At 47.4% G+C, this 26264-nt stretch overlaps 3 protein-coding genes and 1 long non-coding RNA gene across 6 annotated transcripts; 3 read left to right on the plus strand and 1 right to left on the minus strand.

The window, feature by feature from the left end:
- The first annotated feature begins 412 nt into the window (after positions 1-412).
- On the plus strand, positions 413-3047 carry LOC130154645 (DNA-directed RNA polymerase II subunit RPB11-a). The gene is made up of 4 exons (XM_056350859.1): positions 413-534; positions 759-848; positions 1684-1858; positions 2523-3047. The coding sequence occupies exons 1-4, from the start codon at positions 482-484 to the stop codon at positions 2556-2558; spliced, it is 354 nt and encodes a 117-aa protein (XP_056206834.1). The 5' UTR covers positions 413-481; the 3' UTR covers positions 2559-3047.
- LRWD1 (leucine rich repeats and WD repeat domain containing 1) lies at positions 2952-19796 on the minus strand. Of its 2 annotated transcripts, none has more exons than XM_056350758.1 (16): positions 19657-19796; positions 17434-17580; positions 15085-15319; positions 13964-14083; positions 12316-12468; positions 11448-11588; positions 10538-10879; positions 9788-9914; positions 9431-9540; positions 8753-8960; positions 7092-7164; positions 6861-7001; positions 6060-6157; positions 5293-5454; positions 4190-4314; positions 2952-3321 (listed from the first exon to the last, which is right to left on the minus strand). In XM_056350758.1, the coding sequence occupies exons 2-16, from the start codon at positions 17511-17513 to the stop codon at positions 3181-3183; spliced, it is 2256 nt and encodes a 751-aa protein (XP_056206733.1). In that variant the 5' UTR covers positions 17514-17580; positions 19657-19796; the 3' UTR covers positions 2952-3180. The 2 variants fall into 2 exon arrangements, with proteins under 2 accessions (XP_056206733.1, XP_056206724.1); XM_056350749.1 differs by lacking the exon at positions 19657-19796 and adding an exon at positions 19125-19268.
- Positions 3250-12298, plus strand: LOC130154649 (uncharacterized). 2 transcript variants are annotated; one of them, XR_008823806.1, is made up of 4 exons: positions 3250-3342; positions 3479-3780; positions 5178-5314; positions 12123-12298. It is a non-coding gene; the product is annotated as an uncharacterized LOC130154649 (long non-coding RNA). The 2 variants fall into 2 exon arrangements; XR_008823805.1 differs by lacking the exon at positions 12123-12298 and adding an exon at positions 5618-6053.
- On the plus strand, positions 19697-25364 carry ALKBH4 (alkB homolog 4, lysine demethylase). The gene is made up of 3 exons (XM_056350786.1): positions 19697-19829; positions 20699-20896; positions 21394-25364. Exons 1-3 carry the CDS (start codon positions 19728-19730, stop codon positions 22033-22035), a joined length of 942 nt encoding a protein of 313 aa, XP_056206761.1. The 5' UTR covers positions 19697-19727; the 3' UTR covers positions 22036-25364.
- Positions 25365-26264: the final 900 nt, after the last annotated feature.

The following is a 26264-nucleotide window of genomic DNA, read 5'->3' on the forward strand; positions in this document are numbered from 1 at the left end:
GCATCAATGGTGGCTCTGCAGGTGGCAGTGCTGATGGCGGCAATGGTGGCATCACTAGTGGTGCTACTGGTTGTGGCACTGGGGACATCACTGACAGTCCTGTGGGTGCCATTTCTGGTGGCCGTGCTGGTGGTGGGTGGAATCACTGGTGGCTCTGCGGGCACCATTTCTGGTGGCAGTGGTGGCAGCACTGATGGCCCGGTGGGTGCCATTTCTGGTGTCCTGCTGGTGGCATCACTGGTGGCTGTGCTGGGGGCATCACTGGCGGTGGTGCTACTCGTGGCGTCACCGCTGACCCCTCTCTGCTGTCACCCACGGTGACGTCACCGGGCGAGCCTGGGGCGGGGCCCTCCCGGCCGCCTGGTGGCGCTGCGGCCGCCGCGGCCGCCGGTAGAGGGCGGAAGTGACGTAAAGCGGAAGTGCCGTAGGGCGGAAGTGACATCGCGGGCGCCGTGGCAACGGCGGGGCGAGCGGCGGCGGGATGAACGCGCCTCCGGCCTTCGAGTCCTTCTTGCTCTTCGAGGGCGAGAAGAAGTGAGCGGCTGGGGGGGGCGGCCTCGGGGAGGGGGCGCAGGGGGCGGCCTGGGCCGGGCCGGGCCCCAGCCGTTACCGGGAAGGAGGGGGGCGCACCCGGGGGCGGGGGGCGGCCCTCGGGGGTGGCGGCGGGGCCTGCCCGTCCCGGGCACCAGCCGTTACCGGGAGGGGGGGGCGCACCCGGTGGCGCTCCCCGCGTTACTGGCCCGTCTGTGGCCCCCCAGGATCACCATCAACAAGGACACGAAGGTGCCCAACGCCTGCCTGTTCACCATCAACAAGGAGGACCACACGCTGGGGAACATCATCAAGTCGTGAGTGAAGGCCGGGGGGGGCGTTGGGGGGTGTGTGTGTCTGTCTGCCTCTGTGTGTTGTGTCAGTGGGTAAATTTTGAGGGGACCGGCACTTTTCATCTGTTGAACAGCCTCCTGGACATCATCTCAGATCAAAATGCAATTACACACCCATTGGTTCTGTGCTACTTTGGAAAACTTTAGGTACATTCTCTCCTAAAAAGCCAGAATTGTCGTGCTGCAGTACATTAACAATTGGTTTAGACTGTCGAGTATCATAGAAATCTGAGAAAAGAGGTTTTAATCTTAATCGGCTCTTAAAAGAATTTTGGTTGCTATGCTGGTATTACTAACATAAAAGACAAACTTTAATGGTCTTCATGGTGATCACATGTAGTGGCAGGACAAGGGGTGATGGCTTTACGCTGAAAGAGGGGAGATTTAATTATGTATTGGGAACAAATTTTTCACTGTGTGGGTGGCAAGGCGCTGGCCCAGGCTGCCCAGAGCAGCTGTGGGTGCCCCATCCCTGGCAGTGCCCAAGGCCAGGCTGGACGGGGCTGGGAGCAGCCTGGGCTGGTGGAAGGGGTCCCTGCCTGTGGCAGGGGGTGGCACTAGGTGGTCTTTAAGGTCCCTTCCAACCCAAACCCTTCCATGATTCTGTGTTGTCAGGTCTGTGCAAAGCAATTCTGCCTTTAAAGGGGAGGGAACAGCCTCCACAAACACATTTATATTGCCCTGTTTGAAAGTGCATTGGGAAAGCTGATCAGAAATGTGACTTTTTAATAATTTTTTTATTGTAAAAATTATTTGTGTTTGTGCTGTGTTGTTGTTCACTGCTGCTTTTCCATTCCAGGCAGTTACTGAAAGACCCCCAGGTGTTATTTGCAGGGTACAAGGTCCCGCACCCACTGGAACACAAAATTATCATCCGCGTCCAAACCACCCCTGATTACAGCCCCCAGGAAGCTTTCACCAATGCCATCACGGATTTGATCAGTGAGCTCTCCCTCCTGGAGGAGAGGTTCAGGGTAAGTTTGTTTCTTTGTTTTTTAAAGTATTTGAGCTTCTTGCAATTTAAAGTTACACTCCCTCACCCTTCGTTTATCTTAGGGCTGCTATTTTAGGTCAGTAAAGCCAGCGAAGCCGTGCAGCGCTGCGCTACTCTGCTCTTGTCAAAGGATGGTGGAGCTTGGCTGCTCTTACAGGCTATTTGCATGCCCGACAAGGGTTCTGTGGCTGCTCTCTGATTCCATAGGTGGCTGGCACTGGTTTTCTTACAGCCTTATTAGTGTAGAAAATAATTTTCTATTCTTCCAAGTGGTTTTCTTTTTTTTACATCTGCCAAAACTCAGACAGGTGTTTGGTTTTGGACTGTTTCTCATTGCTTCTGCTCTGCTGTGCAATTGTATTTATTTAGCCCCTGATTTTGGAGACCTAAGCTGCCCAAAAGGTTATTCACACAGAAGCAAGGAGGCTAGGAATAGGCTACTGTCTGCGTGTAGTGCTGGTAAAAGGTAACAGTGCACCAATTTTGTAAATATGTTTTGATTTTAATTTATTTTTCTGGATGGTGTAGATTTCCACTGACTGTGGCTCTTACTGTGTTTCACAAACTTGTTATGTTGACCTAACCTCCTCCAGCCCAGGAACAGTTCTCATCCTAGTGTATGTATTTTTGTTTGTGTTTTACAGGTTGCCATTAAAGACAAACAAGAAGGAATTGAGTAAAATCACCCCATTTAGAGCAAACTGTACTTCTGAGGCAGTGACGTATCTCTCAGTTGAATGCTACATTTAAACCTTTCTTCATGGCAAATTATTTTCCCCCTTGTCCCACTTTATGTTTAATTTCTGACAGCAGCAGTGATACTTTGAGGTTTGGTTTTGTGTGGTTTTTTTATGCCAGACAGGCACTTTGCCAAGAGGATGTATGTCTTGTTTGACTTGACAGATAAGTCATTAAAATGATTTCTACTTTTCTAATTGGAGCCTTAAGGTGAACATTTGTACTGGGCTGCTGGTGAGTTTATTGTGAGTGTTCTTCCAGAATAAGAAGGTACTGAGTGATAGCAGTAGATGAACTTTCTGCTTTTCCTTTTCAAAAAGTCTAGGCACTGCCAATGGAACTGGTATTTTGTTTTATTATGTGTCATTTCTATAAAATAAATGCACACATTGTGTAAACTTACAGTAAAAGAAACCAGATGTTTACAATGATGTGGTGAGTTTAACAAACTTTTTTTTCCCCTTTTGCATGTGATAGCTGGTCTAGAAAACTTCATGGTTACATGGGTAACGGTCACTAATACTGCACTATTTCAAAGCACGGGAATGAAACTGTTACAAGAAACTATGTCTTCTTCCAAATTGCTGTTATGTTCACACTAGTTAGAACAACAAGGTAAGTAAAAGTAGGATCTGATACCACATTGTTTATTAGGACTTCGTTCAGCTGCTCCCCGTTCACTTGAAGCTCTGGCCACTTGAGAATCTACGAGAACACAGAGTTTGGGTAGGAAAGGAGTGGCGGTGGTGGGAGGTGCATTCCTTACTGCAAGGCCTGGTTTGGCACGTGGGGCTCTGAGGAATCTCCTTTCCTATGGCCTTGGGAAGTCTGAATAAAAGGCTCTTCCTCTTTCCCCATATAGGTGCACCTTTATGGTATTCCTCCTAAAGGACCAGGGTTTAGTGCTGAGGGACTTGATCAGAGGAAAAAGTGAAAGCAGCTGCCCCTTGGTCCTGGAGGAACTGACTGTTGGCTTGGGCAATACACTTCCCAAAAGTTTACAGAACACTGGGCCCCTTCATACCTAGATATAATGTAGCTCAAGAGCAGGCTCTGCAGCGAGAACCTTTGAGCGTGTGTGTGATTGTCCTTTCAGAGACTTCATCATGCAAGTGAACAGCAGTTGCCCAGAAAAGAACTCTCCGGAGGCCAAGGAAGTAACAGGTAGAAGGGTGTGTGAGCCTACAGGAGGAGCAAGCCCTTTCCTGCGTGCAGTTCTAGGGAACAGCTGCTCACCGTCAGGGAAATGGTGCCTGCGCACTTTGTGTTGTCAGGCTCTGCAGTTTAACCACCTATTTTTTTAGAGAGGGCCCCTCTGCTAGGGAAGTTGCCGAGCTGCAGGATGCAGGAGCAAACGGACTTGCTGTACAGCTCCCAAGTCCTGTCACAGTTGTGTTTGTGCAAGATTTGAAAGATGGCCTTGGTCATGCTCTGGAGATCGATTTAACTGCTTGTGAGGGTTAGGTATAGAACACACTAAGTGTGTTCTGGTGAAAATCTGCTCAGCAGACTCGGGTCAGCTGCAGCGGGGCAGAAGGGAGGCCCACAGCCTCAGAGGGTAAATGAGACCTACCTGTGTGGGAGGGATCCTCTTGTCTGAGTGCTTTCCCTTTGCAGAGCTCCACGCTGTGGTGTAGTTTGAGAGGTTGTACATCCATACACTCCCTCTCTCGTCACCGCAGAACACATAGTCTTTTGCTGTGAGACCAAAAGAAGAAGCTGGAAAACAAGTGTGGAACCAAGAGGCCACTGTGCTATAAAGCCAGAGCTCAAGACACTGCTGTAGGATCCCAACAGAGGATGTCCTATTTCAGCAAAATTCTCTTGGCAGCACAAATACATTGCTCTGAAAAAAATAATTTCATTCAAAGATAAATTGGCTATAGAGAAAAACTAGTGATAAACATTTTGGGATTTCTTCTGTCTTTTTTTAGTTTTTGGTTTTTGGTTTGGGAACGTGACCAGCTCATATTAGTCTATTCCAGGGGTCCTCAAACATTTTAAACATGAATTAAGTGGCAGGAAGTCATCTGTGGCTGCTTGGTTTCCCTCCCCGCCCCCCTCCCCCACAACCCCTGGCGGGGGTGGGTGGGGGGGGTCTTTAAATACTGGACCCTGGAGGACCATATCCAGCCCGCAGGATGTAGTTTGAGGACCCCTGCTCTATTCCTTGTTAGTCTTAAAAGCCAGCTGCCCCTTGTGTGGCATTCCCACACCTCACTTTACACGTGCCAAGCATTAAAATGGCTCCAGAAAAGCTACAGGACCACATCCATCAGCTCTGTGTGCTCTGAAGACCTGCCCAAGGAAGACCGTGTTGATAATGAAATGGGTCCACATAATGCTGTAAAGCCTCAGCTGTTCCCCCTTGTTTGGCAGATGGTATAGCTGTAATTATTTATTATATTATTCATATACAGCTGGTGCTGGCTGTTGCTGTGCAGTGCTGGAGCTGCAGTGCAGTGAGGCGAGGGCTCTTGCTGCTTGCAGAGGGGAGACCAGACTCCCTCTGGTGAGGAAAAATCCAGGCCTCTGCCTCTAACTACAGGCTCTTCCGGCAGGTGGAAGCGGAGGCGCATGCAGCTCTGCAGATTAAACCTTGACCTGTGTGGCCATTTCTGCTACGGGGGGACTGGTACCACCTCGCTGCTTGCCCCAAGGAAGAGCGCTGCCTACCTGGGCAGGTGCTGAGCATCAGGTAGGACAGGTCTGTCGTGGACCACTCGAGCTCAGCTAGAATAACTGCGGAGACAGTTCGCTGGCTCCCTTTCCCCTTTGTGTCAAAAGATCGACTCCAGCTCCATAAGTATATGCATCCTGGTTTAGAGCTCTTGGAAACTAGGGAAGAAAGAGGGGAGAGGTTGAGTCAGTGCCTGAGAAGCAAAATACCCAAAGACAATGGCTGGTGTGTGGTGAAGGTGGCCCACCCAGAACGTGGCTCTTAAGATGTGGGGCCTGATATCAGCAGTGACTGTTTCCACCTCCTTTACCTTAATTTCAGGATAACTGGAGGCTGCAGAGGGATTTTTCAGTTCCTGAATTGTAGAGCAAGCATAAGCTATTCAGAAAGATCCAGCCGCTGCTTTAAGCGCTCTCCCAGATGTGGGAGCCCCCAACTGCCCTGCAAAAAACCCTGCTGCCACCAGCCCTTGAGCAGGAAGCTCTCCTCCCTTTGCTTCGGCACTGCTGGGCCACGTGTGCTCTCAAGGATGGGTCCATCTGATTTCCAGACCTGCTAACACATGGGTCTACACCTCTAGCCCACATTTTGGGGAAAGATAAGTGATTCTGGGAGACATCTCCATCCTGTGTAGCCCCCAAAAATCTAAAGAAGAGGTAGTCACACCTCATTCAGTCCCTCTGCTCATCGTGCTGGCTTCAGCCTGCCACATGCTGAGATACCTGACTGTTGGTCTGGATTGGGCCATTGTGTTTATACTCACCAACAACATCATCATTCAGAAAAGCCAAACCGTCAACCCTGTGAGATGTTGTCATGTTTCCAACCTCATCAGGAAACTGGAATACAGCTTCAAAAGGCCTGGAGAAGGGGGAAAGAGTGAAACGAGTCAAGTCCTGAATGGGCAGCAGTGGAAGAGCACTTGGGTACAAACCCAGGAGGAAAAACGTGGGAGGAAATTCACGTGCTACTGAGTCTTTTGCCAACCTCAAGATGAATTCCCACTTGAACTGACACTTTTAGCCACCCGGGTTTCTTAATATAGCAGAAGCCCATTTGCTTACGAAACTGCTGTTTTATTTCATCTGGTTTTGGAGGCATCCGGGTTAGTGTATGTCAGCAGGGCATGACTTCACTTACTTCTTTTTTGTAATTTTGTCTGTGCTCCCAGAAAGTTCCAGTCTCCAGGGTAACCCCGTGTTCCAGAAGCAGGGTAGGCCTTGCTGCAAGGCTGGAACTCGATCCAAGAATTTACACTCCATTACACTAGTTCAAAACAATACACCCTTAAGCTTTAGGGTGTTGGATTACACTCATGTCAGCTTTCCTGCTTTGAAAGCTAGATGGGAGCATCAACACAAGCTCAGGGCTGCTAGCTTTGAACATTCCGTTAACATTATGCTAGTATTTTTTCTTGCTGCTACGGGAAGGGGAGTTTCTTTTAAGTGTGGTAGGACATGCTGCTTTTCTTGCTCAGACATCCTCAGTTAGAAATAAAGCCTTTGCCAGGGCTGCCTTTTCTTGTTACATAAAGCAAATGCATGCCCCAATTTTTGGTTCTCACCTGCTTTTTTGTTCCTTATCCAGTTTTATATTCCAGGCAAAGCAGCTGCCTTCACAGCCAGCCAGCAGGTACTGATCTGGGCAGGTGGGGACAAGGGCAATCCGTAAGGGAATAGAGAGTGCTTCCAGCACCAGCAGCTGGCTAAAAAGAAAAGAAAAAAAAACAGTTAAGGTGGTGCTGTGATGTGATAAAGGTTCCTGGACTGGCCACACCTGTTTTTTGAACCTTTACCTTGCTTTGAAATTGTAGTCACAGTCTGGAATCCCAATATCCCAGAGTGCAATTCGCTTGTCATAGGATGCAGCTGTGGGATACAGAAGAGAAGCAGGTAGTGACATAGCTGCTCATCTGCCTCTTCTCATGCTAGCTGGCAATTCTACCTGTCACAGGCTCTAACACTCTAAGCCTGTGGCATCAGAGAGCTCATTAAAGGACAGCAGCAAGCACTGAGGCTCCTGGCTCAACACCACTTCACAGACAATGTCAAACATGCACGGTCAGTAATCTGCATTCTTATCCTGTGCTCTAAGAGGAGCAGATAAACCAAAGTTTGTTTCCTGGTGTCCATTACTAAGCTGTGGCTTCACAACATCGTTAATCAGTGCCCCTTTGAGCTCATGTTTCTGGTCGTGGCTTCTAGTGAAATCTAAAATAGGAGCTCCAACCTTTACTCTGAGGCAGATGCCACTTTATTCCACATATCCACAGCTTACTGTGTTCACATCCACAGCAGCTCCCACCGGGAAAGTTAAGGCACTGACCTGAAGTGTGAGACACTTCATGGCTGTCTTTGTCACCAAGCTAATATACTGCTAGCGGAAACAATCCCAACAGATTACTCAAGAGAAATCTGGATCCTAATCAGAAATCTGAGGCATCCCTCAGACTCAAAAGTTAATGGGTTAGTGTCCTGTCCCCAAACAGGCATACAAAGACTCTCACTTTATTACTAAAAATTTTTCTATGCAATAGAACGAGCCTTGCTGTCCACGCCACTGTTTGGCTATCAACCACCTTATCCCTCTACCTGGATCTCTGTACTCTTGAGCTTCTTCTTGAGAAGTATGCACTACAGATACCTGTGTTTGAAAAAAAATTTTCCACTTTTTAATGGTTCAGGGACCACTCTAACCACTCCAGGATGTGGGTAACTGTAGGCAAGAGAAACAATGTGCTGCAGGGTGCAGGTGTGGCCTGAATGGCTCTGTAACAGCTCACTTTACAGGCCTGACAATGCAGCTGCAATTTGTGCTGTGATGCTGGTTCATTGCCTACCAGCCTCTAAGCCTCCGTCCCTGCGGGCCTACTGTGGCAATGCTCTCTTCTACACCTGAATAACATGAATAAAAATTTCTGATGAGGTGCACAACTCAAAAAAAACCAAAACACCAACCCTTCCATTTACGCAAAAGCAATTAAGCACATGGTTTTGCTGGTTGGAAAATATGAAAACCAACAGGCCATTATACGCTGCATTGCCGCTGTTGCCATGCTCAATGAGAGCCCTGCCAGCTGACCATTCACTGCCTGGCCCCCAGCAGGCTGCCTTGGCTAGTATTCTTCTTACTCATCCCTGTGGAACGGATCCACTGCTGGGCTTGTTTGTGGCTAATGTGTGCGTGACAGCCATCCTGAGGGCTACTGAGAGAAACGGGAGCTGCTGCACCTCAGCTAAAGGGCCAGGCTCTGTGGCTGAACCCATCTGTGCTTTCTGTAGATTACTGCCACACGAGACTAACAATACTCTCTCCACAACATCTGTCCGTGCTTTTTGTATGTGTGTGCGGTCCCTACCCACACCTGCTTGCACTGGTGACAATTCCCCTTGTTAAGGAACCCTAGCCTTTTCTGCATTAGGTACTAAAGCTAGAGATTCTCAACCAGAGGCTTACTGAAAAGGTGAGTTTCTCGAGTTGGGCTGAAGCAGACAGTAGCAATAGGCTTTTTATGAGCCTTTATCTCTCCGTAGCAGAAGTCAGCCGCCACATGAATCAGCTTGACAATCCCTCTCCTCCCAGCAACCGCCAAGATATTATGAGATTTTTTGCAACTGTCGCTGATTACCATTGTGAGGGTTGTCCATGCAACACTGAAAAACTCCTAGGACAGAAAGAAACCAAGAACAGCATGAAAGAGAACAGCCAGCAGGATAGCTGTTAGCTCATAGATAAGACAACTATCATGAGAGCTATTCAGCTGAAATGACACGACTATTCAAGCCAGAGCATTGAATTCCAAAACAACCCTCAGAAGAACACAAACTATCAAACCAGGGTGTTTATTCCTCTGTGCTGTCAAGCAGTCTTAGCAGCCTGGACACACGTCTGCATGCTTGTGCGAGAAGAGAGGCAGACTAATCTTTTGAACTAATAAAAACCTAAACCCAAACCAGGCTAAAAGGATAAGCAAGAAATGTTTGCTATCTATCTTCACCCTTTTAAGACCTGTCCACACTAATGCCTGAAACCCTTTCAGAACTCTTTGTAATATATATTATGTATACACGTATGTATACACGTATAGATTATGGTATTTCCATTCAATGCTTACTCCTCCCACTTGCAACCTACCTCTGTAGCCACCTTATACTTTTTTAGCACTGTCCCCGTCTCACAATCAATCAGACAGACAGATTCCCCTCCACATGTTGCCACGGTTCTGGAGGAGCTCACAATGGGATCTGAAAGATGAAAAGAACAGGTGAGAAGTTCCCAGGTTCATGGATAACGCATCAAAGACTGCAGCTTATCACTGCCTGGTGCTCTCCCAGTCTCCTGTTTCCAAAATCAAAGGAGAAGTATGTAAGCAAGTCTCTTCCTGACAATGGAGACTACAGCTTGAAGGAGCAGGGGTCTAATGCACGGAGTCCACTGGGATTCCAGAGCCGGGTGGTTCTGGGAATCCTGCAAACCTCTTTAAGAGCTCACCTTTCCTGGCTCCACAGTCTAGCAATGGCTCGAAGACACAGGACCACAGCTGCGTTTTAAAATCCTCACGGCTGTTGCCTTTACTGTGACACTGAAGAAAATGCAATGGCTCTGCACTGACATCCTCCTACAATAAACCATCCACATTTAGAAAATTCATTCCCCTGACAGCGGTTTGCCTGTGATTGCCTTGACAGAACCTTCTACTGAACATAGCAATCGGAGAAACTGAAGTGTTTTTCAGCCCTTCTGTGTTACAGAGAACAGGAGAGACTGAGGTACCACCAGTGCTCAAGACTGCCAAACCAGCAGGCAACTTTAGAAAGATGTGCCCAGCAGACCCCAGCTGTGAACCCTATTTTCTGCTGCAGAGAAATGTGAAAAACCCTTTAGATCCCCCCACTGGTCTGAGCTGAGGGGGAAACACCTTTCCCTGCGCAGCCATCAGTTTGACCCGAGAGCAAGATATGCCAGTCCCGTTTCTAAGAACAGGCTTTCAGTGCACCACTTCAGAGCGCTGGTCCATCCATCCCCTGCGGGGGATTCACTGTCTCCGGGGGGGGGCCTTCCCCGACGCCTCTGAGAGATTTAAAACAAAAAAAACAACACCCAAACCAAAATCTGTAACTCACAATGTATCTGGCCAATTATGAGCTCCAAGCTGTGTAGAGCTCTGACGAAATCTGAATGCAGCTCCTCCCGCTAAACCAAGAGGCGGAAAGCCAGTCTCAAGCGGGCTGATGAACGTACCTTGCCCTTGGAGTTCTTCACCGGGATCAAGCTAATAACTCCGTTGTCCTGCTCCTGGCTTTTCTGTTCCCCTGTCAGCTGGCTGGATCTTCTGTTGCTTTGCCCCTTTGGCAACGGCTCTTCATTCTTTCGTGTCCCTTCAGCTCCCTGCTCAGGGGCTGCCTCTCTGGCTGGCTGGTTCGATGTTCTTGGTTGATCAGGCGCTGGGTCATCCTGCACAGGACTGGACTTCCTGGTAGTAACTACAGCCTCCTCCTTGGTGTTTGCCTGGGACTTGGACCTCTTGTTTCCAGAGCCTTGTTTTGAATTGCTTCTTTTCCTCTTGCTGGGCATTACCGTGACCTACATAAGACATGTTGTCAGTTTCTGCAGAAGGTTTCTAGCTTCCCCGAGATGTGCAGAGCATTTGTAAGTCAGAGACATTAATTATTCAAGTGCAAGTACCCTCCCACGGTTACAGAGTGGGTTCCAAGAATCAGACAGCCCAGAGCTGCAGAGCACCTAGAGGCAGAAGCTAAGGAAAAATCACACAGCCAGCCTCATTTTCATCTCCCTTCCCTTGTCCTAGTTACTTGTGATTTACAGATGATGTGGAAAACCAAATCTGGTCCATGGAACGAGAGGTTCAGTCTGCAGCCATTTCAAAGGAGTCAGTAGGACTATACTCATGAAAATCTTTTGGGTCTCCTATGAGAATGGAAGCTCCCTCCTCTTGGAGAGCAGCTCAGCCTTCACATGGCTGCGAAAGCTTCAATCTGGCCGAAAAGAACAAGTCTTGGCTGTTGAATACAGGCTGGAGCCTGAGACTGCCCTATGGTTACCAAAGCGTAAAAAATGTAAACTGACAAGTGCTACTGAATTTGTAAGAAACAAAAAGGACATTGTTGATGTCGCTGGAGAGATCACCTACCTGACCCATGTCCTCTGCAGCTTCCCTGGGTTTTTCTGTACTTTCTTCCTCATTCTCATCCATATCTTCCTCTGATTCAGTATCTGTGTTTATCTCCAGACCCAGTGTGTATGCCAGAAACTCTTCTGCAATCATTTTCACCTTAGAAGTAAATACGTAGATATGTTCAAAAAAGACAAAAGCAACAACAGTCAAACCCTGATGTGTAATGACAAGAGCTGTTTTGCTGAGTTTTCTATGTGAATTTCACAAGTGATGGAGGAATCCTCAGCTGACAGCCTGGTGGGTCAAGTCCTCCACTGACATTACATGACCAAAGAACTTCACTTTGTCACGTGCACCCAGGGTACGCATTTGCAAAAACTACAGCACAGCAATGAGACAAGACAAAGGAGAGACAGAAGCCTCAATCACATGTGTGCACATATAATTAATATATGTTACAAACTAAATGGTATCTTTCCTGGGATGGGAGTAACTACAGTTCTGTCATTGTCTTTTATCCTTTCATACAGCTTCCACCAAGACTGAAGGTTGCTGTTACAGTTATTTGCAAATAATTAAGTACTAAGGATACTGCAGTCTTGTTAATTAGTACAAGTATCATTATTGCTTATGAATTAGAAAACAACATTTAATGACAGTCATTGCAACTTTGTGCACATTTATTCCTAGTGCTTCCGTAAAACAGTGAAGAAAACCAGAAAGTGATACCACTTGTCTGCAAAAGCCCTGATACCCTGAACCCAAAGCCATAGAGCCCTGACACCCTGAACCCAAAGCCATAGAACATTTTAATCCAATCCTTCAGAATCAGGCTGCGGAGTCCTCACCTGAAGAACAAAAGGCTAAGTGAAATGTAACCTACCCGCCAGCGGGTGAATTCACTGAGTGAGCTGGGTCCGTATACTACATTGGTCTGTACTGACTTCAGGAACTTTTTCTTGATGAACTTCACTTGCTCAGCTGTGTGTTTCTCAGGAAGTTGGTCACGGAAGAATTTTTCCCAGTGAGCAGTAACCTAGGCAGAAAGACTGAGTTTATTAATGAAATACTACAGAAAACCAGAGCAGAAAAGCACATACTTGTGAAAGCATTCAAGAAGTTCCCAACCCTGAGGCTCTGCTAGCTACATGATGGCACTGCTTCCATTTATTTTATCAGTGTTCAAACCATGACCTCAGCTAACAAGAAACCCAATTCCTCTGAACCCAAGCTTAAGTGAGTGTGGCTAAGCAGATACTGTCAACACAAACCCAGAGCCACACTTGATTTCGTGCCTCTGGATCCATAGCAAATGCTCTGAAGGAGTCTTACACTGTTGTCTACTAACAGGGAGTACCTGACAGGTAACTAATTTATTATAAGAGGCACGAGATAATGGGGATGTTTATGAGTTTTCTTGTAGTTCCAAGTGTGTTCGTGAGCAGGACTGGTGCACATGTCATCCCTATTTATAAAGACACCTTGACTCCAAAAGGCTTCTGAACTATGGGGCACAATCACGCAGCTGCTCACCTATCAGCAGTTTCTGAGCTGAGAGTTTCTGGTGCATAATAATAACGCACCCATAAGCATTTGGACCCAACTGACATTTTACATTTAGACACAGCAGTAAGAACTGGGCAGCCAGGAACAAAGCAACACCATCAGGAGAAGGTATCTGGGGCACAGGTAACGGCGCAAAATGAACAGCATGGGGGGGCATTTGGGGGTCTCATTAAACAGCCCACCATGCTCAGTTGCTTGCGGGATAAGAGGCTGAGCAGTGCTCACCAAGATCCTTTGAGGTACAAGGTATTACGCAGATAATACTTAGCACGATAAGCCACCCCAGTCTTCAGCATTTGATCTGTCCACCACTGCTACACAGAAGGAATTAACAAGATCAACTAACCAGAATACAAATGGTAAGAACAGCACTGCACAAAAAAAAAAGCCCCTTTTTCTTAATAGAACAATAACTTTGCTCAAGATCACAACATGCTTGGCGAGGACAATCTGTCAGGAGCTAAACTGGGTATGTAAATGAGCAAAAATACAGTTCCAAACATGCACAGCTGAGGAAGAAAGAACAAATCCTTATTCCTGGTGTACGCTGGAAAAAGCAAGATTATCCTGAGCTTCCCTCTGTGCTTCCCATTCCTGGGGTCAGGACAGTAACATAAATTAGATGGAGAGGTGTATGCAACTGTTATGTCAACACCAGGCTTCTCCCATTTTTGAAGGGTGATCAGAGTGACCTGAAAAACTAGCGGATCACACACAGACCTTGTTGACCCTGATCTGTGCTTCAAACTGAAGGCAGAAGTTGGCTACACAGAACAGGTAGAGCAAATGCAAGCAGCGGCCAGAGAAAGCAGCAGTAAGACATTTACTAGGTGGCCCGTACTGCGGGCTGCACTCAGATCATACCAGAATTACTGTTAACCACTAGGTGTTTGCAACTCTGTCATTAAACTGCATTTGGTTACTTCTCAGGTGTTTAGAGATTAAGAAAATATCACATATCCTACCTTGCTGGTGAGCTTACGACTATTGACACGCCTCACATGATTAGCCAGTTTGGTTATATCCTTGCCATTGAGTAGCCGAAGATTTTGCAAAAGAAACATAACTTTATAGTCATCGTTGAGCTAGAATGAGAAGACATCAGAGTTAAAAAATTGTACACATAGTTTTTAGCTTTAGTCCTTTATTAAAATACAGCTAAGGACGAGAAGAACATATTTATTAAGGAAAAGCCATTTCATAAAATCTTCTCAGCACTTCCGACTTGAATATCACCTTTTTGTCATAAATTAAAGTTCTCGTGTTAGCTGGGATTTCCAACTGCAGACAAAAGACCTGCCTAGACTTATGCAGTACTAACATCCTACACAAGGTGGTGGCGGTGTAAACAGGCTCGTCTGCTCCTGTCCGAGTGCAATGCAGGGTATTCTGTTCACATCCTTCAACTCTGAGCATCTAGCAGAGGAAGCCCTGCCCTGCCTAAAGTAAACGAACACCAGCAGGGTGTCTTTGGGTCAGGTGCGTTTTAGGTCAGACCAGTTCCCCAGTCCGTTTTACCATACAGCCACACATATACTTCTGCCAGCATGCAACATCAAATAAGCATCTGGGGACAGGGATGGTGGCTGATGCCAGTTTACGCCAGAAACAGAATTACAGTTTTGGATACTTAAACTGTATAGTCAGCAGAGCCTCTTTGAGGAAGTCAAAAACCCTAAACTAGACTAATCACCAAGTTTAACCCCTCATCAGAGGGCCAAGTTTGTTCTTCCGGAGTACAAGGGGCACTAAAACTAACGTATAAGAAGGACATTTCTTCACAGTCATTACTACATTTTACACAAGCATGAGCATAAGATATCCTGCCTGATAAAGCGCCTAAGATGGAACTCTGGTCTGGAGAATCAGGAGTTCAGGATACCCAGATTTTAATATCTGAGTAGTTTTGGGCAAGTCACCACTTCTGCAGATTGGAAAACAGTGGCAAACTGGTGCAGGGGTGCAAAAAGACTGACTGCTTTCTCAGATGCCCTAACACTTGCTAAGAACAGTATATAAGAACTAGGCATAAACCCCTCTTTGTTTCCCCCCTCTATTTAATGTGTAAGGATAGGAGGTAACTCACTGTCAAGTACACATTGTTCTCATAGGTTAGCTCCTCGAGCAGAGGGAACTGTTTCAGAGCAGTTACATCTTCCAGTTTGTTGTTGTTGCAGTTTAGGACACGTAGATCAGGCAGGGTTAGACTGTTGGGAAATTTGTCCAGTAAATTATCAGAGAGATCTAGTTTCTGCAGATGCCTCAGACGGGAAAACAAACGTGGGTCTAAGTCTCCAGTCTTTAACTGCAGCTTGGACAGGCTGAAAACAAAAGAGAACATGAACAATCTGCGGTTCTTTGGAAAAACAAGTGCTGACTTTGCCAGGATACAAGGTCCCACCTGGTGGCATCCCTCAGTCTGGCACAATTCACTGGGTAAATCTGACTAAACCTTTTTCTTGCCCACAGCATCCTGGATTGCAAGCACACAAACGTGGAAAAGATGCTCTGTCTGAGCTAACAGACACCACCAGAGACTCAAGTCTACCAAAGTATTTGCAGTACAATTAACCCGCAATCCAGATAAACTTCCTAAGGGTAACAGAGCTGGCTGCGAGTCACAAATTACCAGAAAAGTTCTTGTTCATAGAAAAATTACTACACCTCTAATAATTTTGGTATTTCTTTGCAATGTAAATTCAACAGAAAAAGCTGTGGCAATACAAGACACACCACCATAAATCTACCCTGTCCACAGAATTCACTAGATTCATTATTTCACTCATTTTTTAGAAAGCACCATCTCAAAACTGGTGTGAGTAATGTAAGACTACGGCGATTCCAAAAGGCTAGTCCTGCCCTCCTCCTCACTTCACACTGGCACTTGCACTCACACAACAATGTGTGGTAAATTATACCAGTTTACTGATCTGACTCAACTTCTTACACAGAGAAGAAAAGTTTTAAGCTCAGGTCAAGTGCAGAGTAGATCCCCAAATCATTTGGCTGTTTTCAGAGAACTACCTTCATTAAAAAAGTAATTTTTCCATTTCTTTTACAGTGAATTTCGCTGCAAAAACTTCCAATGGCAAATACGCAAATCCACCTAACAATCCCAAGGCTGCCATCAAAACAGAGGCATTTTGTCCTGAAAGAAGAAGTGGTAAATATTTGTGAGGGGGGAAAAAATACCCCTTCTCTGTAAGAAAATTAAACCTGCATATTATAAGAAGGGTCATTTAGATTTGATCAGATTGTTTAGTTGAGCTCCAAAGGGAGCTTCTAGTCCTGACAGCCAACATCTCTTGAGGACGCAAGCCTGAGTTCCTTTAACAAACACACACAACCTCCATCTCTAATCATCAGTAAAAAAAGGCCTTCTAAATATAAATGAAGCATGAATAAATGAGGTGAATAAAACTAGGAAGCAAGACCACTTCTTCCCTTGCCATCTCAGAAGCCTTACCAGCCAGTCCAAGCACCTAAGAAAGGCTGAACAGAATTCAGCTGGTTGCAAGGCTGAGTGTGACTCCTGTGTCATTTTGGGGAGAAACACAACAGAGTGTTCCCCAAATGGACTTTCTGAAATATAACCCTTCAAAATCATGGTATGAAGTTGCACGGAAGAAGCTATGCTCTAGAAATTCATTGCTTCACTGCAGCCTATACTCTTCGGATAAACTTTTGAATTTTTCTCTAAAAACAATTATTTTAGCACAAGACAAACTAAAATAAGTAACTTTAAAGAGTACATATGTAACCCAAACCTTTTATATCAGTAACAAAAACAACAAAGGCACCAGCCAGGAATTGCCCAGCTGAGTCACTTGGATTGACTAGCTCTGGAAATTCCACTGTATTAAACATTTGGAAAGACATGTATTTTCAATGACCTCTGTTAAGGATCTGAGCAACAGAACTGTTTTTAGTGGTTTCTAAGTGTGTCAGAGTTTCTCCTCCCTCTCCACAACATTTGAGGTACTAACCTAATTGGATTTAGAGGAGATGCAAAGTGACAGAGGGAGCGGAAAAAAATGCCAAAACCATTTTTAAAACCCTCTAAAATCCAGGACAGAAGGGATTCTCTTATTCATATTAAGCAATTTCTAGCAAAGACAGAAGTGTTGTGGGGGGGTAGAGAGTATATCTTAGGGTTAGGAAACCAAGATCTAGCCTTAAGCAGTTTTAGAGAAAGAAGGTGGCTGCATATATACAATATAAATGGTGAAAAGAGGTGGTAACTGCTGATAACCTATGTAGTGAATCCAGTTCCACTAGTGCTCACTGACCGCGCATCAAGAATGCCACCTCCCGTTCTGTGCTTTGTAACTGTAACTATCTTTTTTCACTGAAAATGCTTTGGGGAAGAAAGACAAAAAAAAGATTGCCCAGGCTGAATTCAGCTGGAATTTTCCACGGGCCTGTCTGCACTTACTTCAGCGTCTCAATCTTTCGAAGCCTCGTAGATCTTGGAACCGCTCTTTCCAAAAGAAGTTCTGTAGTAATTTTTGACATTTTTAATCTCCACCCCTCTGCTGGAATCACTAATCAGTCCACTGTAGGATCTTTTCTCGTAACCTTCCTGGTAAAAAAAACAGGAGTAAGAGGAAGACTTTTCAACTGATTCCAAAAGGGGGGGAAATAACGTTATGATGTTAGATGCCGATTTTGCTGCTGTGTTTGAAGTCGCCTTTTTTTACACAGTTGAAATGAAAATACCAGGGATTGTTATTACGCTGGGCACATGCTCCCAACACACTGACCCAACCCATCTCCAAAGCAACAGCGACACCTCCCTTGGCTATTAAAGCAACAGACCCTGTTGATGAAAGCTGTCCGTGGGGTGATGGCACTCGGGACTAGGACAATCTCACTGTTACCTGTTTGTACCCCTCCTGAGCAACAGGGCTCTCCTTCAAAAACTCCAACACGCTTTTGAACAAACAATAATAAATACATCTGTTGTGAATGTGCTCCTCCCAAGGAAGGCTCACTGGCCTGAAAAGATGGACAGACTCTTGGCTGATGACTTCTAAATTCCCTAAATTTTTGAAAAACTAAATTACCAGAAATTAAGTATTTGCCAATCAATAACATCATTTCCTCTTCAAGGAAAAAAATCAGCAGTATTCTCTATATTTTTGGTAGTTAACAGCTGTTTTCATGCATCCCAGTGGATAGGATAGTGCGCATACACACATGGATACACCGGTATTCAGAATAACAACACCGATAGGGCCAAAGCAACTTCACAAAATTACTGGTTTGTGGCTTACCACTCTTCCTGACACAGATTCCAAGTGGGAAATAAAAAAGTGCTTCAAGGCCAGGCTCGCCACTGTCTTTTTGCATTAGCCTCACTGTTGCCTGAATGCCACTCCAGTAATCGTGAGGAACACGCGAGGCACTAAGCTGTCCTTAGGCTTGACTTCAGCACCGTAACATGCCTACAGCACCTGGACCATTGGGTTTGATGAGCAACGGTGCACTGCTTTGTTAACAACTGTAAGTAAGAACAATCCTTCCTGTACGGAATATTCTATACCGACATGAAGAGCACTGAGCCTGAAAACCAGTTTGAACAGCAGCTGTGCAGCGCTCGATCCTTCCAGTGCCAGAGCTGTCACTAAAAACCAACCCACTGGATCAGGCCCTTACCTGCTGAGCCTAATAACCCTCCCAAAGCTCGGGTAGCTGTAAGAAAGATTTGACACCTCTGACTGGGGGTGTTCCCCTCACCCTCTTTTTGGCCACACTGACGCCTCAGACACAGCCGCGTCACCTGTGACACTATGGATGTTGTAGGAAAGGCTGCAACGTATCACAGCCCCAGCAACAAAACACGGGCAACACTGCAAAAGGCACGTTCAGTTACCCGGGGCCTGGAGAGCCCCGCAACCCACCCCCAGCTCGGTGAGCCCCAGAACCGGAGCCCGGTGAGCCCCACAACCTGCCCAGGCCCTGGCAAGCCCTGTAACCTGCCCAACCAGGAGCCGCCACCAGAAGCTGCCACCGACCCCCGCCCGCCCCAGGGAAGCGCCCCTAGGCCCCCCTACGGTGGGGTGTCGGTTCAGGGCTGACGGCCGCCTGAAATGAAGAAATTAAAATTAATTTAGTTATAACTACCAGGCCAGTGCTTCAGCCACGCCGTGGAGGGCCTGGCGTGACTGGCAGATGCCAGCAGCAGCGGTGCCTGCCCGGCCAGGGGTGGCTCCGGCAGTGCGAGGCGGCCCCTTAGGCCGCGGCAGCCGCAGGGGACCGTGCCCGGGCCGCGGGGGTACCGGCTGCCGGGCGCAGGCCGCGGCGCCGCCCGCGGGCAAGGAGAGCGGCCCTAGCTTGGCGCCGAGGTGCGGTTGAGGGCCGCGGCCGCCGCCTCACGCCGCCCCGAGCCCGCGGTGAGGGCCGGCTGCGGCCCGCGGCCTGAGGTGCCCCCGCGGGGGGGTGGGGGTGTCTGGGTGCGCACACGTTGGGTGGCGGGACTGCAACTCCCAGCAGCCCCCGCGGCGCGGCCGGGCCCCGCACTGCTGTTCGGCGCCGCGGGGGCTGCTGGGAGAGCGAGTCCGCGCCCCCCCCCCGGTGGCCACCGCTCACCCACCGCCCGGCCTGTACCGAGCCCGCCCGCCCCGCCTCGGCCCCGGCCCCTCCCCGCTCCCCTCACCTGGCAGCGGGCCGGGCCGCGGGAGGGGAGAGCGGAGCGGGGGCACCGTATCCTCGGCGCAGCCTGCAGGGATGGAGGCGGCAGGCGGCGGCGGAGGGCCGGGCTGCGGCTGCAAGGGGATCCGCTCCTGCCTGCTTTGCGAGGGGCCCGCGCAGGCCGCTCCGCCCCCGCAGGTACCGGGGAGGGGGCTGCGGGGCGGGACCGGCGGCGAGGCGGGGCCGGCGGCGGGAGCGGGGGCCGTGTGCCCCTCGGGGCGGGCCCGGGGGTGGCCATGTTCCCCCTTCAGGGCGGGCCCGGGGGGCGAGGGCCGAGCCGGGGCGGGGATGTCACACTTGGGCCGCGTTCCCCGCAGGGCAGGGCCCGGGGTGGGGGCGACACACGGGCCGCGTTCCCCTCAGGGCGGGCCCGGCCGGGCTCCCCCGTGGCGGCAGGGCCCCGGGGTGCTGGGCCCCAGGGGGGTGCAGGCTGGGGACAAAGCGCAGGCCTCCGGCGGCCCCCCCGGGGGTATCTGTGGGGTGAGCCCCTGTAGTCGCCAAGCACAGCGCTGCAGACCCGCCCCCCCCCCCCCCCGCCTGCAGACCCCACCTGGGGTTCGTACTTTAGGAGGAGGCCGGTTTGCCACAGCCGAGGCCTCTGGCCCGGGTGATTTTTAATCAACTCTCCTCATTCAACATTTATTAATATGACAAACCATATCTCTACAGCTGGTCTGAGAAATACCAACACTGATCTCCTTACACACTGGGTACCAGGGCTCATCTGTTCTTCCCCTGGCTTTTCAGGATAAAGACATCACTAGGAAAGAAAAGCGGCTTCAAGCAAGCAGCACTGTAATGCTGCAGCTGGGAAAAAAAAAAAAAAAAAAAAAAAGCGGGGAAGAGTTGTTCCCCAAAAGCAGCTGAAAAATTTCTCATGTCTACAAGAATCCTGCACAGACAGTTTCCATCTGTAACTCCAAGGTTGCAGGAGTAAATCGTGGAAATACCTCATTGTGGTAAGTTTCTACCCAGTGCTTTTTTCTTCTCCATTGTTGTTTCCACAGGGAGAAGATAATTTCACTTACTGTCCAGCAACAGGCCTAGCTAAAGGAAATGAGTGCTCAGAATTTGCTGGCTGGGCATTTCCATTTCCAGGGGTGTTTCTGATGGAGGAGTTCATTAGCGAAAATGAAGAATCTGAGATAGTTGGACTGATGGATCAAGATGACTGGAAACCATCACAGTCTGGACGAAAGAAACAGGTTAGAAGTACATTTGATCTTAGATCCCTCTGGAAAAGGAAAGCTGTTTTCACTTAAACCCCAAAATATTTAGATGCTTTATTAAGCTTTATTTTCCTTCAAAAGTTTTCCTGAAATAAATTGCAAGAATTCCTTGTAATTAAAGTCAACTTCTTGCAAAAATACATGATAGTTGCAACAAACAGTATTTGATGGTGCATGTTCAGGCATTAAACTTCACACAATCTCCACGTGGCAGTTTTGGCTTATTTTTACTTTACAAGTGAGAAATCTGATTGCATAGTGATTAACTTTACAGGTGAGAAATCTAATTGCATAGTGATTAATGTAGCTTCACTGGGTCCTTTTGCAACCTGCTGACCAGGTCACCAGAAGAGATGAGAACAGAACTCTCATGGCTTGACCGTGAGCCCTGGTAGGGATCACAGCCTCTCCAAAAAGCCCTCTCTGGGGTTTTTCCTTAACATTAGCTTTTTCCCCCTCTTCTTTTCCAACAGGACTATGGACCCAAAGTGAACTTCAAGAAACAGAGGCTGAAAGCTGGCAGCTTTACCGGTTTGCCAAGTTTTAGTGAAAAGATTGTGGCACAAATGAAAGCCTGCTCTGTACTAGGTGGTTTCTTACCTGTTGAGCAATGTAATCTGGACTACATGCCAGAAAGAGGTTCTGCCATCGACCCACATTTTGATGACTGGTGGCTTTGGGGAGAGCGTCTGGTTAGCTTAAACTTGCTCTCAAAAACCGTGCTATCCATGTCTTGTGATTCAGAGGACGATATCCAATTATTTCCCACTTTTAGTAAAGAAAATGGGGAATTAAGTCCCTCTGGATCTTTTACACGGACATCAGCATGCAAAAATTCAGGCGAAGAGGGAATCGATTGCATTTTATCCCCAAGGCTTGTTCCAAGTAAAGAGGTGACTGTTGCCATTCACTTACCCCAAAGGTCTCTGGTGGTGCTGTACGGTGACGCACGGTACAAGTGGAAACACGCAATTCACCGCAAGCATATAGAGCATCGCCGAATCTGTGTCACATTCAGGGAGCTGTCTGCAGAGTTCAGCACTGGAGGAAGGCATGAGGAACTGGGTAAAGAACTGCTAGAAATAGCTCTTTCATTTCAAGGAAGACCAGTGTGATCAGCAAGAGGAAGCCAGAACTGCATTTTGTTAGGAAATTTGAAAAATAAGGTACAAGATTTGTAGAACTCTGTTTATTTCTGAAGTGTGTGTGAGAAACCAGGTGTGTATAGAGATAAGCTCAATCAAATGCAGATTTGACAAACAGAAATAAGAGAGTGCAAGGAAGGGGTGGGCTGCTGGTTTCTCCAAAGACTCGCCTGGGCAATGGGAGCTTTTAGGTGAAAGTCAGAAATGAGCCGTTGTATTCATTAGCCGTATTGTAACAAAATGCAAAAAGCAAATAGCTCATTCTTAAACACTTACATTAAACCAAGAAAGAAACTTGGAATCATTAAACCGAGTATCAAAAAGCCCTTGGCACAGATTCAGCCCAAGCCCTGCAGGAGATTTTTTATGGGCCTTTCCTGGCCCATACTGGATTCTGCCGAACTGCTTTTAGTGTTGCACTGTGCTGTAGGGACACAACTGGCTTCTCACCTGCTTCAGATAGGTCCTTTAGAGATCAGCTCTCCAGGGGAGGAGGGTAAGCAAGCATCTCTCCACAGATAGTACAACACACTGAGAACTAATTAAAGTAATTATCTTTTGCTGAAGATTCGTGCTCTAACAGTGAGGATTAATCATAAATACCATTGGTCCCATAAGATACAGGTTACACAAAAGCAGCATTTGCAGAGGGCCGATGCCGACTGTTCTGCAGAGACAGCTTGGACAGAGTTCAGACCAAAGACTTGCACAGACTGTATTATTTTCTGATCGTTTGTCATCTCTGAATCCCGCTGTCAGTTCTCAGTAGCAAGAGTCTGATTTTGGGAATAAGCTGGGCAACAGACTGCAACATTGGCGGCTATAATTTTTTTTCTTGGCACCTCCAGCAGTCAGGTTTGAATCATGCTTCGTACCTAAGATTCAAGTAGTCGTTTGCAGCAGAAGCTGATCTGAGGCCATCTGTCTGCTCTGAACAAAACTTCTGTGCTCTTGAAAATGAAGTTGTGCCGTGGAAGAAGTGTGATCCTTTAATAAACACAGCTGTGTCATCAAAACCATTCAGCACAGTCATACCTACAGCAGTAAACCGACACTTTACAGTGCTGCCTGGGTTTAGTTGGTAAGGAAAGGGGACATATTTGTACATGGGATCTCAGCGTCCCTGCACGGCTGTGTTCTGCCCTTGAAGTACTTCCTTGGCACAGTGCACAGGTTTTACTGGATAGTAATGCACTTGTGCTGCCGACGCTGCCCTCCACTTCAGGCACTGAAGCTTTCCAGCCAACAAAACGATTACTAAAAATCAGTTGGGTGAATCGGGGTATTTTTTTATCAGTTTAAGCTAGCAGATAAAACTACAGTCCTTCGCAGCTGCAATGAATTTGAAACGAGTTTCAGTTTAGCCCAGTATTTAAACACTTGTGGACACTGGCTAAGCGATAGTTCCAACAGAGATTCAGAGCAGGGCTCTCACGGGCAGTCCTAAACCCCAAACCTCCACTCAGACCAGCTGGCAGGCATCACCTATGTGCTCCAGCAGCAGTTTCAGCAGTCACGGCGTAGCCCGACAGAAACCCACCACTCCAAACGCAGCCAGCCAACATGCAACAGGTGTGCCATGCTTGCCTACAGTGAAATTTTGCCCCAGGAAATTTCTCGCAGGCTGCAACTTCTCCAGCTCACTCCCTAAAGCAGGGACTTGTGCTCTCCAAACAGTGGTTCCTAACCTTTTTCCAGCAGGCTGGTGTGATCAGCATCCTGCCGCTGGCATCCACAGGGCTCAGCAGCTGTAGAGAGCACTATGTCCCCAGGCCAGCACCTGGAGCTGCTGTTGGAGCAGAGGAAGCAAAGGACCTTTGGCCAAGCAGGAGGACATGGCTGGCAGCCTGCTGGAGCTCAGCACAAAGCCACGCTACAGGAGGAAACCCAGGGCAGACACTCATAGATAAAGCAAGCGTTGAGCCCATATCCTCACCCTTTCAGTACCAAGCCTCTGCAGCAATCAAGTATTGCCATTAATGTTTGGCCCTCATTACCAATGCTGCCTTTTAGATTTATATTGTGCTCTCAGCCTGTTAAATACTCTCTGTGTGCATACCTGCTGTTCCATTCTCTCCACAGTGAAAGCAGATCGGCTTCTGATGAATCAGAGTGCTACAATAACAAGATACATTAATATTCGACCATTTTGTGCTCTGCATTTGTTGGTTGGATTTTTCTGCCTCGATTGAGCTATACAGGAAGCTGCCATTCTTGCCAGAAAATTCCAGCTCTTCCTAGCTGATACCTTAAATTTGAAAAAATGCAAATAATTAAACACCGAGCCAAAAACTGAGGGCTTTTGTCTAGATGTTTTTGAAGTCCAAAACTTACCTAATCACTACACATTCATTGCCATTACTATCTTTTGACATTTTTCACCTGTTGAACAGCCTCCTGGACATCATCTCAGATCAAAATGCAATTACACACCCATTGGTTCTGTGTTACTTTGGAAAACTTTAGGTACATTCTCTCCTAAAAAGCCAGAATTGTCGTGCTGCAGTACATTAACAATTGGTTTAGACTGTCGAGTATCATAGAAATCTGAGAAAAGAGGTTTTAATCTTAATTAATTGGCTCTTAAAAGTAGTTTTGGCTGCTGTACTAGTATTATTAACATAAAAAACTTTAATGGTCTTCATGATGATCACATGTAGTGGCAGGACAAGTGGCTTTAAGCTGAAAGAGGGGAGATTTAGATTAGATATCAGCAGGAAATTCTTCACTGTGTGGTGGTGAGGCACTGGCCCAGGCTGCCTAGAGCAGCTGTGGGTGCCCCATCCCTGGCAGTGCCCAAGGCCAGGCTGGACGGGGCTGGGAGCAGCCTGGGCTGGTGGAAGGGGTCCCTGCCCATGGCAGGGGGTGGCACTAGGTGGTCTTTAAGGTCCCTTCCAACCCAAACCACTTGGGTTCTATGTTACAGGAATTCCTAATCACAGCTGTTTATCTCCTTAACCACAGTTAGCACTTGTAAAACACATAAAAAGACCCAGTCCCTCATTAAAATAAAGTGCATCTAATGATTGTCTACTTTTGTATTTTAAAAGGAGAAGGATAGTATCTGACCAAGGTTATTTTAAAAAAAAAAAAAAAAAGGCAACCCCCAAGTTAACCCATAGAGGATGCTGGAGGACTTGAGCTGCCTTTCAAAAAATCAGTCTAAAATCAGCAAGAAGCGTGAAACTTAGCAAGTTTATCTGGTTTCTCTCACACACCTGGACAATAACTGATACATATGTTGTTCTACATTAAATATGGTTCATGCAGAGATAAAGAACAGGCAAAGCTAAAATACAGAGGGTTTGCTGGTTTGTTTTTTTTTTCTTCTAGCACTTGGCACTCGTTGTTGTTACAACCCTGGGCAGAAGGCAAGCTCCCAGTCGTACACACAGGTATTCACGGGAATGCTTTCCAAATTCAGCTGGTCAGTAATTACTGAAACCACTTTGAAAAGGATAAAAGGAGACAGCCTACAAGAAATTAATCATAACATAACCGCATTGGCCCAGTTGTGCTGGGATCTGAATTTGAGGGTGCAGCTTGGGGGAGTTACTGAGGAATCTGTCTTAAAAGTGGATGCCACAAGATGTAGAAGGTAAAGCTACAGCAGCAGAGAAACTTGAAAGCTCTTTGTTTGTTTGTTTGAAGGCAGGGAAAGAAGAGAAAGGACATTATAAAATCCCACATAAAGCCATGGAAAGGCAAGAGGAGAATGTGAAGTGTTGAACAACCGGTCTGGCAGCCAGCTGGGCACCCAGCACTTCCATCCCTGAGCCCAGCACAGCCATTCCCAAGTCCCAGTGCCAGGGAACCGAAAGATGTTTGCTCTGCAGCTGCACCTACCCCACCAGCTCTCTATAAGCACTTCCACATATCTGAGTGCTTCCCGCAGCGCGTGCTCCACCCTGGGGCTCTTGCACAGTATCATTTTCATCCATCAACTGAGTCAGGCCCAGACAGTCAAATCCAACATCTACTCCATCTCCTCTGGTCATAAAGCCTCCCCGAGAGTCACATATCCACCGAAACTACGGCAGCAGCTACCAAAGCCAGGCCTGCCCCAGGGCAATGTTAAAAATAGGGAGCTCCCAGAGGAATTGCTGCCACTAGGCACAGCAAAGGGAGAACCTGATACTGCTCCGGCTCCAACAGCTCCCTCCAGCCCGCGTGCATGCCTGGTCTTGACTCCTAATGAC

Source organism: Falco biarmicus, chromosome 1 (genome assembly GCF_023638135.1).
Source record: "Falco biarmicus isolate bFalBia1 chromosome 1, bFalBia1.pri, whole genome shotgun sequence".
Lineage (NCBI taxonomy): Eukaryota > Metazoa > Chordata > Aves > Falconiformes > Falconidae > Falco > Falco biarmicus.